This window comes from Leucopleurus acutus (assembly GCF_964270905.1).
Source record: "Leucopleurus acutus genome assembly, chromosome: X".
NCBI lineage: Eukaryota > Metazoa > Chordata > Mammalia > Artiodactyla > Delphinidae > Leucopleurus > Leucopleurus acutus.
The window spans coordinates 116,352,677-116,364,776 of NC_139148.1; the positions used below are offsets into that span (position 1 = coordinate 116,352,677).

Sequence of the window (12,100 nt, forward strand, 5' to 3'; positions counted from 1 at the left end):
AATGGGGGATGGGGGGAGAGCTGCAGGTGTAGGTCCCTGAGTCTAAAAGCCAGAGATAGATAACTAATGAGAACCTACTGTATAGCACAGGGAACTCTACTCAGTGCTCTGTGGTGACCTAAATGGGAAGGAAATCCAAAAAAGAGGGGATATATGTATACGTATAGCTGATTCACTTTGCTGTACAGCAGAAACTAACACAACACTGTAAAGCAACTATACTCCAATAAAAATTTAAAAAATAAATAAAAGCCAGAGAACCAGGAGCTCCAATGTTCAAGGGCAGGAAAGGGTGGACATCCCAGCTGAAGAAGAGAGCGAGGGAATTCGCCCTTCCTCTGCCTTTTTGTTCTATTCAGGCTCTCAACAGATTGGGTGATGCCCACCCACATCGGTGAGGGCGGAACTCTTTACTCAGTCACGGAATGAATGCACATCTCTTCTGAAAACACTCTCACAGACATGCCCAGAAATAATGTTTTACCAGCTATCTGGGAATCCTTTAGCCCAGTCAAGTTGGCACATAAAATTAACCGTCACAATGTTATTACTGATGACTTCAAAATTATTTATTATCACAGTTTTCATTATAATTCCTCTTTGACCCAAGAACTGTACAATATTGCTATTTTCCTCTTAATTTTTGGTTCTCCTGCCCTGTGATCGGAAAATGAGGTTCACTCTATTTCTACATTTAAAGTTCATTTAGGTTTTTTAAAAAGACACATATTTGACAAAATTTGCTAAGTATCCTAAAAACCCTAGAGAATCAGGATTCTATTTGTAAGGCACAAATTTAGAATACAGTCTTGGACCTCTAAATTACTTTAATGCCTTTGGCAATGCCCTTGGTGTGTGTGAAGAGGCAGCAACTTAGAGGAGATTGCCTTGCTCCCCGTTCGGCCCCCCTGCAATTTTGTACTCCCCATTCCCTTGGTAAGAGTTTTATTGGGTCCATTTTATGGATGTTGTATGGCGATTCTTAACAGCTGTGCAGCTATCAAGGCTGGCCCTAAAAGCAGGAGGCTAAAAGACCTCGGAGAGACTTACCCTTTCCCAGCCAGGCTGAGAAAGCTCTCCCTCGGGATTCCACGGTGGTCTGTCCTGAAAGCAGCGAGAACCTGCGATGGGCACTTTGAGGTTTTTGCAACAGTGGCCCTGCTGAATCATCAGGGATTGTTTCCCAGTGTGCTGGCGAGGTTGTCTAGGGAACATACAGGTGAATCAGTGCCCAACTGGCTCACCATCAGGTGGGTGAACAGAGACATGAAGATTTGCCCTCTTGCACCTGCATCACCATAACATTCTGAAAAGAAACCGTCTTAGGCACTTCCAGGAAACTGCATGCTCTTTCTTTCTGCAACCCTCTCTCATTTCTAGCCCAGTGTATAAACTGAACATTCTTAAAAAGAACCAAAGCTTACACTTAAGCCTTGGGCAGCTCCTGCTTCTTTTTGAGTCCTCTGTAACAGATATGGAACAGATGAGAAGACAGCTCATCTCTTAGTCTTTCTTCAGCATTAATAATCAGCTTAGTTCCCCATTTCTGGAAATTCAACTACTGGGATTGGGGGTGGGGGGGGTTAAGTTCTCTCCTCACCAAAGTGATGTGTAAGTTAGTCACTATCTAGTCTTTTTCAGCTTGCATTGTCAAACAGGAGTTCTCAGAGGTCTAGCATGGCCTAGATTCACATTTTTTAAGGATCAGAAGGTATTAAAATGTCATCTTTCCTCTGAGCGAGTGAAGCCCATCACAATCTCCAACAGGATACACTGATTTTCAAAAACAAAATTTTATTTCCAAGGATTACCTGGAAACCTGATTCATATATTAGAGAACCAGTTTACATTCAAAAAATTGGGCTTCCCTGGTGGCGCAGTGGTTGAGAGTCCACCTGCCGATGCAGGGGTCACGGGTTTGTGTCCCGGTCTGGGAAGATTCCACGTGCCGTAGAGCGGCTGGGCCCATGAGCCATGGCCGCTGAGCCTGTGCGTCCGGAGCCTGTGCTCCGCAACGGGAGAGGCCACAACAGTGAGAGGCCCGCGTACCACAAAAAAAAAAAATATATATATATATATATATATAACTCCTGAGTCACTGAAGAATTCCTCTAGATATTTTTTAGAAATAAACAACGTTAGTAGTCCGGGTTAATTGTATGCAACCACTTACTGCTGCACTCAGAGTTTCCTTTCAACACAACAATGATGAGTCCGTCCGTGGTCTTCCCTCTCCTGGATACTCCTACTGCTGTCTTAACCTTTCACTGTGGCCTGCATTTTGAAGTGCTTAGTGCTAATGGGAATGTTACCGAACTCAGGTTCGGCTGTTCACCACTTGAAAAGTCAATATTAAAGAGACAAGAGTTGGTTGGAAAGGAAATGTTGCTTTAATCAGGAAACCGGCTACCCAGGGAGAAGGTGGAATCCCAAAACCAACCCCAAAGACTCTGCTCAGTCATGAAAGTTTTTAAAGGGAAAAAGGGGAAATAATCTCAGTTAATCATTAAGGTAGAGGGTCAGATTCTTCGTCATTTTTCTGTTGCGTGCAGATCTGCTGACTCGTGATCTTCCTTTGGATGCTATCTTGTCCATGTGGTTCACCTGCAAATTTGCTAACGGGGAAATTAGGAGTAGAGGGTCAGTCATTCTTCAACTATTTAATTCTTCATTCTTACTCCTTAGAATCCAGGAAATGACTCAACACGTTAGGGAAGGCATGGTGTACATTCAGAAGAGCATAAGTCAGGAGTTAGGTTAAACATTACCTAGTGATCTCATTTTTATAACTAAGGTCTGAGGGGAAACAGAGATAGACAAACAGAAAAGGGGCAAAAGAGCTGCTTACAGGAAGATTGTGCAGGATGAATAATATTCTGTACTTCACACCACACTTTATATCCCTTAAACCACTTGCTTCTTCATACTCCATTTCAAAACACAATACCTTTCGGCTCAGTCTTACCAAAGCCCCTGCTCTGACTCCTACATACACTGACCCAGATTGGATGCCCCTAGAGAAGTCAAAAGCATGAAATAGAGAAGCCAGACCACCCTTCTTCATGCAACTTCACGCTTATCCTTCAACTACTCCAGCTGCTGAAGAGCTATAGAAGTTAAAGAAATCTCCCTGTGTTGTGTGTGCAGCACCTTGCCTGAGAGTGATTAAGTCAAGCCAGGCTGCTTCCCCTGTCCAGCTCAGCAAGCTTCGGGTTCCATTCAGACCTCCTTCTTCACACGCTGAACTCTGAACAATAGAATCTCCAAGCTTCCGGAATTCCCTGGCAATCCAGTGGTTAGGACTCTGCGCTTCCACTGCAGGGGTCACAGGTTCGATCCCTGGTTGGGGAACTAAGATCCCGCAAGCTGCGGGGCGCGGCCAGGAAAAGAAAGAAAAAGAAAAGAATCTCCAAGCTTTGGAGTCTGGTTTTCCACTTAGAGAGCATTATCTTAACTTTCCCACACCACTACATTCCGATTCACCTCTCTAAAGGCCACTGAGATTAAGAGCATCAGCTAGCTCTTGGATTAATATATATAGCTGTACCAAGACCCATATACAAGGGGAGAGGTCACCCATATTGGTAAAGGTGGGACTGAAAGTTCAATTCTATGTGATGCCAGGAAGCCTTTTAGTAGAAGTCATTTGGTCATAGTAAAGGTGCACGTCGCTACTAGATTTAGCTGCCTAACAGCTTTAATATGGAGAAGTTGATTTACCCTCAAGAAAATGGCTCACTCTCCTTTCTTCTCTGCCAAAAGCCATTGGCTGTTGGTCGTCTGAACACAGCTGTCAGTTTGACCTTCTTGGAGGGGCACCAGCTTTGCCTCAAAGGGGCGTTGTTTACCACTCTGCATTCCACTCTACAAAATGAATTGCAAGGTTTCCCCTTGTCCGCACCTTATAGTGTGATGACGTTGCTCCCCTAAGGAGCAAACAATACATGCTTTAAAGTGGACTTGTAGGATTTGAGTGTCTTTCTTTTGATTTGAAACTACATCAGTAGTTTGGTTCAGGGTTTGGTAGTTGTCCTGATCCCAAGCCTGTGCCATCTTTGTTATTGTTTTTTTCTTTAATTGGAGTATAGTTGCCTGCGCCATCTTTGTAACCTAACCTTTTCCTGCCTTTGAGGCAGCCCACGGGTATGTGCCCTCTTAGGCACTGAGGAATAGTAGGGGTTTAGCAGCCAGTCTGGAGACCTGATCTGGGAGAGAGCCAGGCATTCAGTTTCATCTACAAATGCCCATTAGGATTCAAAGTCGACCATCCTGAAAAAGGGTAAGGCCAGCATGAAGCTGGCCTTGGGATAAGTTCAAGTTAAAAATGAGATAAGTATAAGGGTGTTCAGTGGAGTAAGTTTAAGGTTTATTGGGAGACAATGAGAATGATGATAATACCTGGAACTGTTACTGGTCAGGAGACAAAAAACATTAAGACAAAGATTCGAATAATGTTAATGTCGTGTGTGACAACAGCATAAAAATGACTGCTCGGGGTCCTGGCTCAGCGGGGAAGCGCGGTTGCACGTCAGAGCTGAGTGCGGCTGACACAGGGCCGCCTTCACCGGGTTGCTGGGCAGTGGCGCACCTCCCAAGGGGCAGTGGGTTCCTCATCTCCACACCCTCCCGTCCGTAATCAGTGACCAGGGCTACTGCAGAAATCACATCGCGGCAGGATAAATGAAGAAGGAAACGGGGAAGGGGCAAAGCATTGATTGCAAATGGCAAATGTCTTAATAATGAACAAATGTGGCAGGAAAAATAAATAGAAGACAACTGACCATGGAAACAGTTGAATCCCAGCAGGATGGATCAGATTCTGTGTGACAGATTCTGTAACAGGTGTAACAGATTCTGTGGCAGAGAGTGAATCTGCTCATATGCAGACTCAGACTGGTCAAAATTCAATCCCTGGTTTAGCTCATGTTTCTGTAGCTGCGTCAGGCACCAGAAGAGGCTCCCCAGCTGTCACTCTAGTGCTGTCACCTTCTGGCCAAACGGTACATGCCCAGGGAATAATAAATGAGACACCACAGCCATCGGTTATTCAGTCACCACGAATACAAACTGTTCAGACAGCAGGGATTGCAGAGACAGATGAGTCTGCAGAATCAGAAGGTGTGATTGAATCTCGTAGAGGAATCCTTTCATGAAGACCCTTTATAGAAAAATACCGAATGAACTTTTCTCTGATGTGCCTAGTGTTCCCAAGATTGAGGAATAAAATGCAGAGGACCAAAGAATGTCCCCTAGCCTGACTACCATGGCAGTACCAACTACCATATATCAGACTAGCCAGCGCAATACAGTGTGTAAGATACAGTGTTAGGTTAGGCATCATTAATACCTAACCTGTGTATATAAAATTGAAAGTGAATGTTAAAGTGAGACATTTGCACTGGTAGCTGTCATATACTATTGAAAAGTAAAAAAAAAAATTATTACTGAATATAGAAGAAAACTGGGGGTAAAAATAAACAAGGGACAGTTTTTCCTATTTATATGTTATATCTACCTCATGAAAGTTTTAAACATGTTTTATGTTGTCTTTCTGATGCACGCAAACATGATAAGATGTAAATGTCTGTATTTCATTCTTGTTGGTTTTGTTACCAACAATTACATATCATACATACTAACCTAAAATAAGCACATTTGATTTCAAAATTATGTTTTAAATGTAATTCTGTTTTCACTACTTTCTACTGAGTTACTTTGTGCTGCACTTTTTTCCTAAAAGAGAATGGAAAAATGATCTACTTTTTAAAACTATAGCAATTGGACAGATCATTTTATTTTAAATGTTAAGCACCAAACAGATACAGTCACATTTACTTTTCAGATGACTTACATGAATTATATTAAGGTTCAGAGTGAGACAACAAGCATAAGTGACACCTGGAATAAAGTTAACGTTCAGTATTTGATAACAGGAATATAGATCTTCTATGGTTCAGCATGAAACAACACACATAAAGGGGACCGCTGGAATAAAGTTTAAGATTCAGGCTGAAACCACAAGCACAAAGACAACTATTTGTTCAGTGTGAGACAAAAACAGGAAATTTTCACTGAGAAAAGGTTATGGTTCAGTGTGAAAAAACAATCCTGAAGATTGGATTGGAATCTTCAATCCTCATTCTGCTGGAATGAGGTCAAGGTTCACTAGGCAACGCAAGCAATTAGATGACTGCTCAAATAAGATCACGTTTCAGTTTAGTGCAGGAAGCATAACAATGAATGGCAGAATTTATTCTTCAGTGTGAGACCAAAAGCATCCAGCTGACTGCTGAATGAGGTGAGTTTGGTGTGCGACGAGAAAGAAGATCACCAGGGAAATAAGTATAAAGCTCAGTGTGCCACAGCATTCCTGAACATGACGCTGGAATTAGGTAAAGGCTTAGAGGATGACAAGCTGGAAGGTCACTGCAGCAATAGGATAACGTTCAGTGTGACACAACCACCACGAAAATGATGGATTATTGTTAAGGATAAGAGTGGGGCAAGAGCGTGAAGATGACTCCTGGGAGAAGGTTAAAAGGCCCAGTGTGAGATGCAATCAGAAAGATAAACACTGGACGAAGGTTATTCTTCAGTGTGGGACAAAAAGCTAGAAGATGAGTGCTGGAATAAACTTAGAGTCAATGGGAGAAAACAGGCCTGTTGCTGACTGCTAGAATAAAGGTACACGCGGTTCAGTGTGACCTGACAAACATGTTGGTGACTGCTTCAATAAAGGTTCAGGATGAGACCACCAACCTGAAAATGACTGTGGAAATATGGTTAGGATTGAAAGGGTGACGATGTGTATGAAGATGGCTGCTGGAATAAGGTTAAGGTTCAGTGTGCAACAATAAGCAAGTGGATGGATTACAAAAATAATTAGGCTTCAGTGTGAGGCAACAAGCAAGAAGATGGCCTCTGGAATAAAGGTCAGTTCAGTGTGAGACTATAATTATGAGGAAGACCACTGGAATACAGTAAGGTTTATTGAAAAACATCAAGCATGAAGCTGACCACTGCTATTCCGTTACTGTTCAGTATGAGTCAACCAACGTGAAGATGACCACTGATATAAGGTTAAGGTTAAGTGTCAAACATTGTCAGAAACATGATTGCTTGAATGAGGTTAAGGTTGAGTGTGGGATGGCAAGCATGGTATGACTGCTGGAACCAACTCAAGATTCAGTATGAGACAAAATGCGTGAAGATGGCTGGTAGACTCATGTCTTGCTATGGTGTGTGATCAAGCATTCAGTTGACTGCTGGAAGAAAGTTAAGGTTCACCCAGCCAACACAAACAAGATGAGTCGTGGAAAAGTTAAAGTTCAATGTGACACCAACAAACATTAGCACAGCCACTGGAATAAGATTAAGATTTAAAGAGTGTCAACAGTCTAGAATATTACTGATGGAACAAGTTAAGGTTCAGTGTGACACAACTACCAAGAGGATGCCTGTTGGAATAAGGGCAACATTCAGGTGAGTTAAGAAGCATAAAAACAACAAGGTCCTACTGTATAGCTCAGGGAACTATATTCCATATCTTGTGATAAACCATAATGGAAAAGAATATGAAAAAGAATGTATATATCTATAACTGAATCACTTTGCTATACAGTAGAAATTAACACAAAACATTGTAAATTAACTATACTTCAATTTAAAAAGAGATGCATGAAGATGACTATTGGAATAAGTTTAAGTTTCAGCATATGTCTGACCACAAGCATGATGATGAATGCTGATAGAAGGCAATTATTCAGGGTTTCCCTGGTGGTGCAGTGGTTAAGAATCCGCCTGCCAATGCAGGGGACACGGGTTCGAGCCCTGGTCTGGGAAGATCCCACATGCCGCAGAGCAGCTAAGCCCATGAGCCTACAACTACTGAGCCTGCGCTCTAGAGCCCGCGAGCCACAACTACTGAAGCCCACGCACCTAGCGCCCGTGCTCCACAGCAAGAGAAGCCACTGCAATGAGAAGCCCGCGCACCGCATCGCACACTGCAACAAAGAGTAGCCCCCGCTCACCGCAACTAGAGAAAGCCCGCGCGCAGCAACAAAGACCCAACGCAGCCATAAATAAATAAATTTATATTAAAAAAAACCAAAAACCAAAAAACAAACGGTTCAATTAGAACATGACAAAAGACATTTCACTAAAGAAGGCATACAGATAGAAAATAAGCACATAAAATGATTTTCACCATTATTAGCCATTAGAGAAATATAAATTAAAACCACAATGAGATATCACTATACACCTATCAGAATGTCAAGAATAAAAAATAGTGATAATACCAAATGTTGATGAGTATGAAGAGAAACTGGATCTATTCATAAATTGCTGATGGGAATGTAAAATGTTACAGTCATGATGGAAAAGTTTGGCTGAGTCTTATGAAACTAAACACACACTTACCATACAACCCAGCAATTGCACTCTTGGGCATTTATCCCAGATAAATAGAAATTTTTGTTCACACAGTAACCCGTGAACAAATATTCACAGCAGCGTTATTCCTAATAGCCAAAAACTGGAAACTCTGGTGTGCTTCCTGGGTAAGTGGTATACAAACTATGGTACAACCATACCAAGGAATACTAACTCAGCAATAAAAGCAGTGAACTATTGACACGACATTCCCAGCAAATTGGATGACTCTCCAAAGAATGATGTTGAGTGACAAAGCCAATCCCCAAAGGTTACATACTGTATGAGTCCATTTGTATAACATTCTCAAAAAGACGAAATTATAGAAATAGACAACAGATTAGTGATTGCCAGGCATTAAGGAGGAAGGGCAGGAAGGAAGTGGGTGTGGCCGAAAAAGGGCAACACAAGGGATCCTGACAGTTATGAAACTGTTCTATATCTTGAGTATGATGGTGGATGCATGAATCCACACGTGATAAAATTGCATAGAACTAAACACACACACACACACACACACACACACACACAAAGTAAATTGGGGAAATCTGAACAAGATAGATAGATTTGTGTCAATATCCTGATTTTGATATTGTACAGTACTGCAGTTTTGAAAGATGCTACCACTGTGGAAAACTGGGTAAAATGTACATGAGATCTCTCTATTTTTTCTTGCAATTGTATGTAAATCTACAATTATCTCAAAAGAAAAGCTTTAATTAAAAAATCAATTGCAGTTCTATATACTAACAATGAACATGTGGAAACCAAAATTAAACACACAGTACCACTTACAGCCACTCTAAAGGAAATGAGATAGATGTAACTCTAACAAAATATCTACAGGGTTGCTGAGTAAGTACAAAGAGGTAGCCCAAAGCAGTTCTTTTGTGGTGATGGAATATTTTTGTATCTTGATTGTAGTAGTGGTTACATGAATCCTGACATGGGATAAAATTGCTAGAGCTATACATGCACACACACACACACACACACACACACACACACAAATTAATGCAGGTTAGAAAAATGGTGAAAACTGAATTAGGCCTGTAGTCTAGTCAAGAGTAATATACCAGTGTCAGTTTCCTGGTTTTGATATTATACTCTGTCTATAGAAAATGCCACCACTGGGGAAGCTGGGTGAAAGGCACAATGTCTTTTTTGTTCTATTTGTGCAACTTCCTGTGAGTCTATAATTATTTCAAAATAAAATGTTAAAAATAAATGAGATGAGGCCAAGGAGAGGTTTCAGAAATGATTGGAGGGAACAGGTTCTGCAAATGAATGATGCTGGATCCAGTCTGGAACAAAGGGTTTCTATAAAGCATAAGTCTATATTCCTGTGCCCCTTCTTTTTCAAATAATTTTTATTGCATTATACAAGTAATACTTATAGATATGCATATGGATATACATACATATACATGGAGAATAAAAAGTATGTCCTCCTTCCTACTGCCTTAACCAGAGTAAACAATGTTCCGTAATTTGATATATATCTGCCCTGGTGTTTTTTACGCATTCATATCCATGCATGGTTATATTGTTGATAAAATCATGATGCAATCCAATAACCTAGTGCCTCTCAAACTTACTTCTCTTCCTTGATCATGCAGGTAGACATTTGCTCAGTGTATATGAATCTGCTGGGTTCCTTAAACACTTATACAGAGGCTACAGAGATATTCAGTGTGATGGTGAACAGGCATTTTGAGAGGGACTATTAAGGTATTAATTTAGGCCAGCCCTCCTTGTGAAAATTGGGATGAGGTCTTCGTGAATCAGCTTCATGCAGACAGCTTTTTAAAAGTCCTTACTATAATGAAACATGCGCATTTCAATAGTCTTGAAAACGTGACGGAGTTTGGATTGGATGTGGTTTAGAAAAAGATTAGACGAAACCACGAAAAGGCTTTAAAGCCCAACAGCAAGAAAAAGGCAATGAATGAGAGCAGATTAATACCTGAGAGGACCTTGTGCGGTATCCAGGGCAAAGATAGACTAAGAGGAGTGCTTAGAAATCACTACGGAGTGAAAGGTAAGGAAAACGAGGCAATGGAGCAATTCACGAATAAAGAAATACGCATGACCAGCCAATATACCCGAAAGGAAAAAAATGCGCGTGTGGGTTTGGTGAAACTCCATAGTGCAGAGTTACCATAAACATGTGAATTCTTAGAAAAGTACAGTGGGTTGGCTGGCCCGGTTTTCTGTGGAGACAGGGAGGGAGAGGAGATGGTGTAAACGGGGCAGAGGGTTCAGGGTGGGCCTTCTGTGCAGAATCAGCCCAGCGGTCCAGACCCTCACGGCCTCTACTCCTCTGCTCTAGCGCATTCTGCAAAAGGATCCCAGGGCAGCAGCGCCTTACAACGCGCTCTGGCCCTCTGGCCCTGCTCTTGGGAGTCGGGGAGGAGGCGGGGCTTGCCGGCGGGGCGTGTCCCGTGGGTGGGGCTGAGTCCGCGGCGGCCAGTCTGTAGCCCCAGAAAGGGGCACGGCCACGCTAGGGGCGGGGTTAAGCTGGCGGCCGCCACTCAGGGAGCAGGCGAGGGGGTGGAGCTGTCTGTGGCTGTGGCTGCTGCTGCCTCGGGAGACGGCGGAGCGGGCGGGGAGGGCTGTCGCCTCCAGGCCTCACGTCCACCTGCCCACCCGCTCCCACTGCGGTCAGTCGGCGGGGTGTGCGCCGGGCCGAACCCATGGCGGCGTCGGCGGCCCTGTCTGCGGCGGCGGCGGCTGCCATGTCGGGCCTGGCGGTGCGGCTGTCTCGCTCGGCTGCGGCCCGCGGCTCGTACGGCGCCTTCTGCAAGGGGCTCACGCGCACGCTGATCACCTTCTTCGACCTGGCCTGGCGGCTGCGCATGAACTTCCCCTACTTCTACATCGTGGCCTCGGTGATGCTCAACGTCCGCCTGCAGGTGCGGATCGAGTGAGCGCCCGCAACCACCGCGCGGCCGCGACGGCAGGGGCGCCGGCATGAAGCTCCGCGGGACCCAGGGCCGCGGGGACGCGGCGGGGGAAGGAGAAGGGGCGGCCCGGGCCCCCGGACCCTAGACGTCGGCGGAGGTCACGGCCACCGAGCCCCAAGCCCCGGCTCTGGTCACCCACGTCGCGGCTGGTGACGAACTGCACAGAAACTCGCGAAACGGGCCCTTTCCATCGAACTCGAGAAAATTACTAGAGTGCGGCCGACCTGTTGCCTCACCTTGGGCGAAGTGGGGAGCAGAAGGAAGAAATTCTGCAGCAGGAACGTGAATGACTGGCCCTGACCGAAGAGGTAGGAGGCCAGAGGTTGGACTTCAGGCTGGAGGGAGGCGGTTGCCATGACATGTAGATGTCCAGGCCCCTCGGTGGTTTGGGGGAGACGTGGAAGGGGCCCGAGAAAGCCAGCCCGGAAAGCTGCCGAGCCGCGAGCAGGCAAGGCAGGGCGGGCGCATGCCCTCCGGAGTCCCTTGTCATATTTCCAAGATGGGGGTGAGAGGCGGCGGCCTCGGCATCTTGGAGGGTCAGCCCATCACCTCCCGGCCACGGCCCCAGTGGTGTCACCTGAACACGGGGGAGTGGAGGGAAATGGGCTCGGGGAGGCCCAGGGGAGGCCCAGGGAAGGCCCTAGAGGAGAAAAGATGCTGCTACCCTTGTCCTCTACACGCTGGGGGGCAGCCTGGAAGGG

The 12,100-nt window shown here is 44.6% G+C and overlaps 2 protein-coding genes across 3 annotated transcripts in view; both read left to right on the forward strand.

Moving 5' to 3' along the window:
- The window catches only part of LOC309978104 (small integral membrane protein 10-like protein 2A), a gene marked incomplete at its 5' end in the record, with an annotated part of 129,018 nt that overhangs the window by 115,630 nt on the left and 1,288 nt on the right, over window positions 1-12,100 (forward strand). Inside the window, one exon of one of the 2 annotated variants that reach the window (XR_014327111.1) lies at window positions 11,613-11,707. The exons of the other annotated variant lie outside the window; for it this stretch is intronic. Of the gene's footprint in view, window positions 1-11,612; window positions 11,708-12,100 lie in introns of those variants that run through there. 2 annotated transcript variants of the gene reach the window in all.
- Window positions 11,130-11,519, forward strand: LOC309978161 (small integral membrane protein 10-like protein 2A; the record flags this gene model as incomplete). The annotated part of the gene is made up of 1 exon (XM_082864522.1): window positions 11,130-11,519. The coding sequence occupies one exon, from the start codon at window positions 11,130-11,132 to the stop codon at window positions 11,361-11,363; it is 234 nt and encodes a 77-aa protein (XP_082720648.1). The 3' UTR covers window positions 11,364-11,519.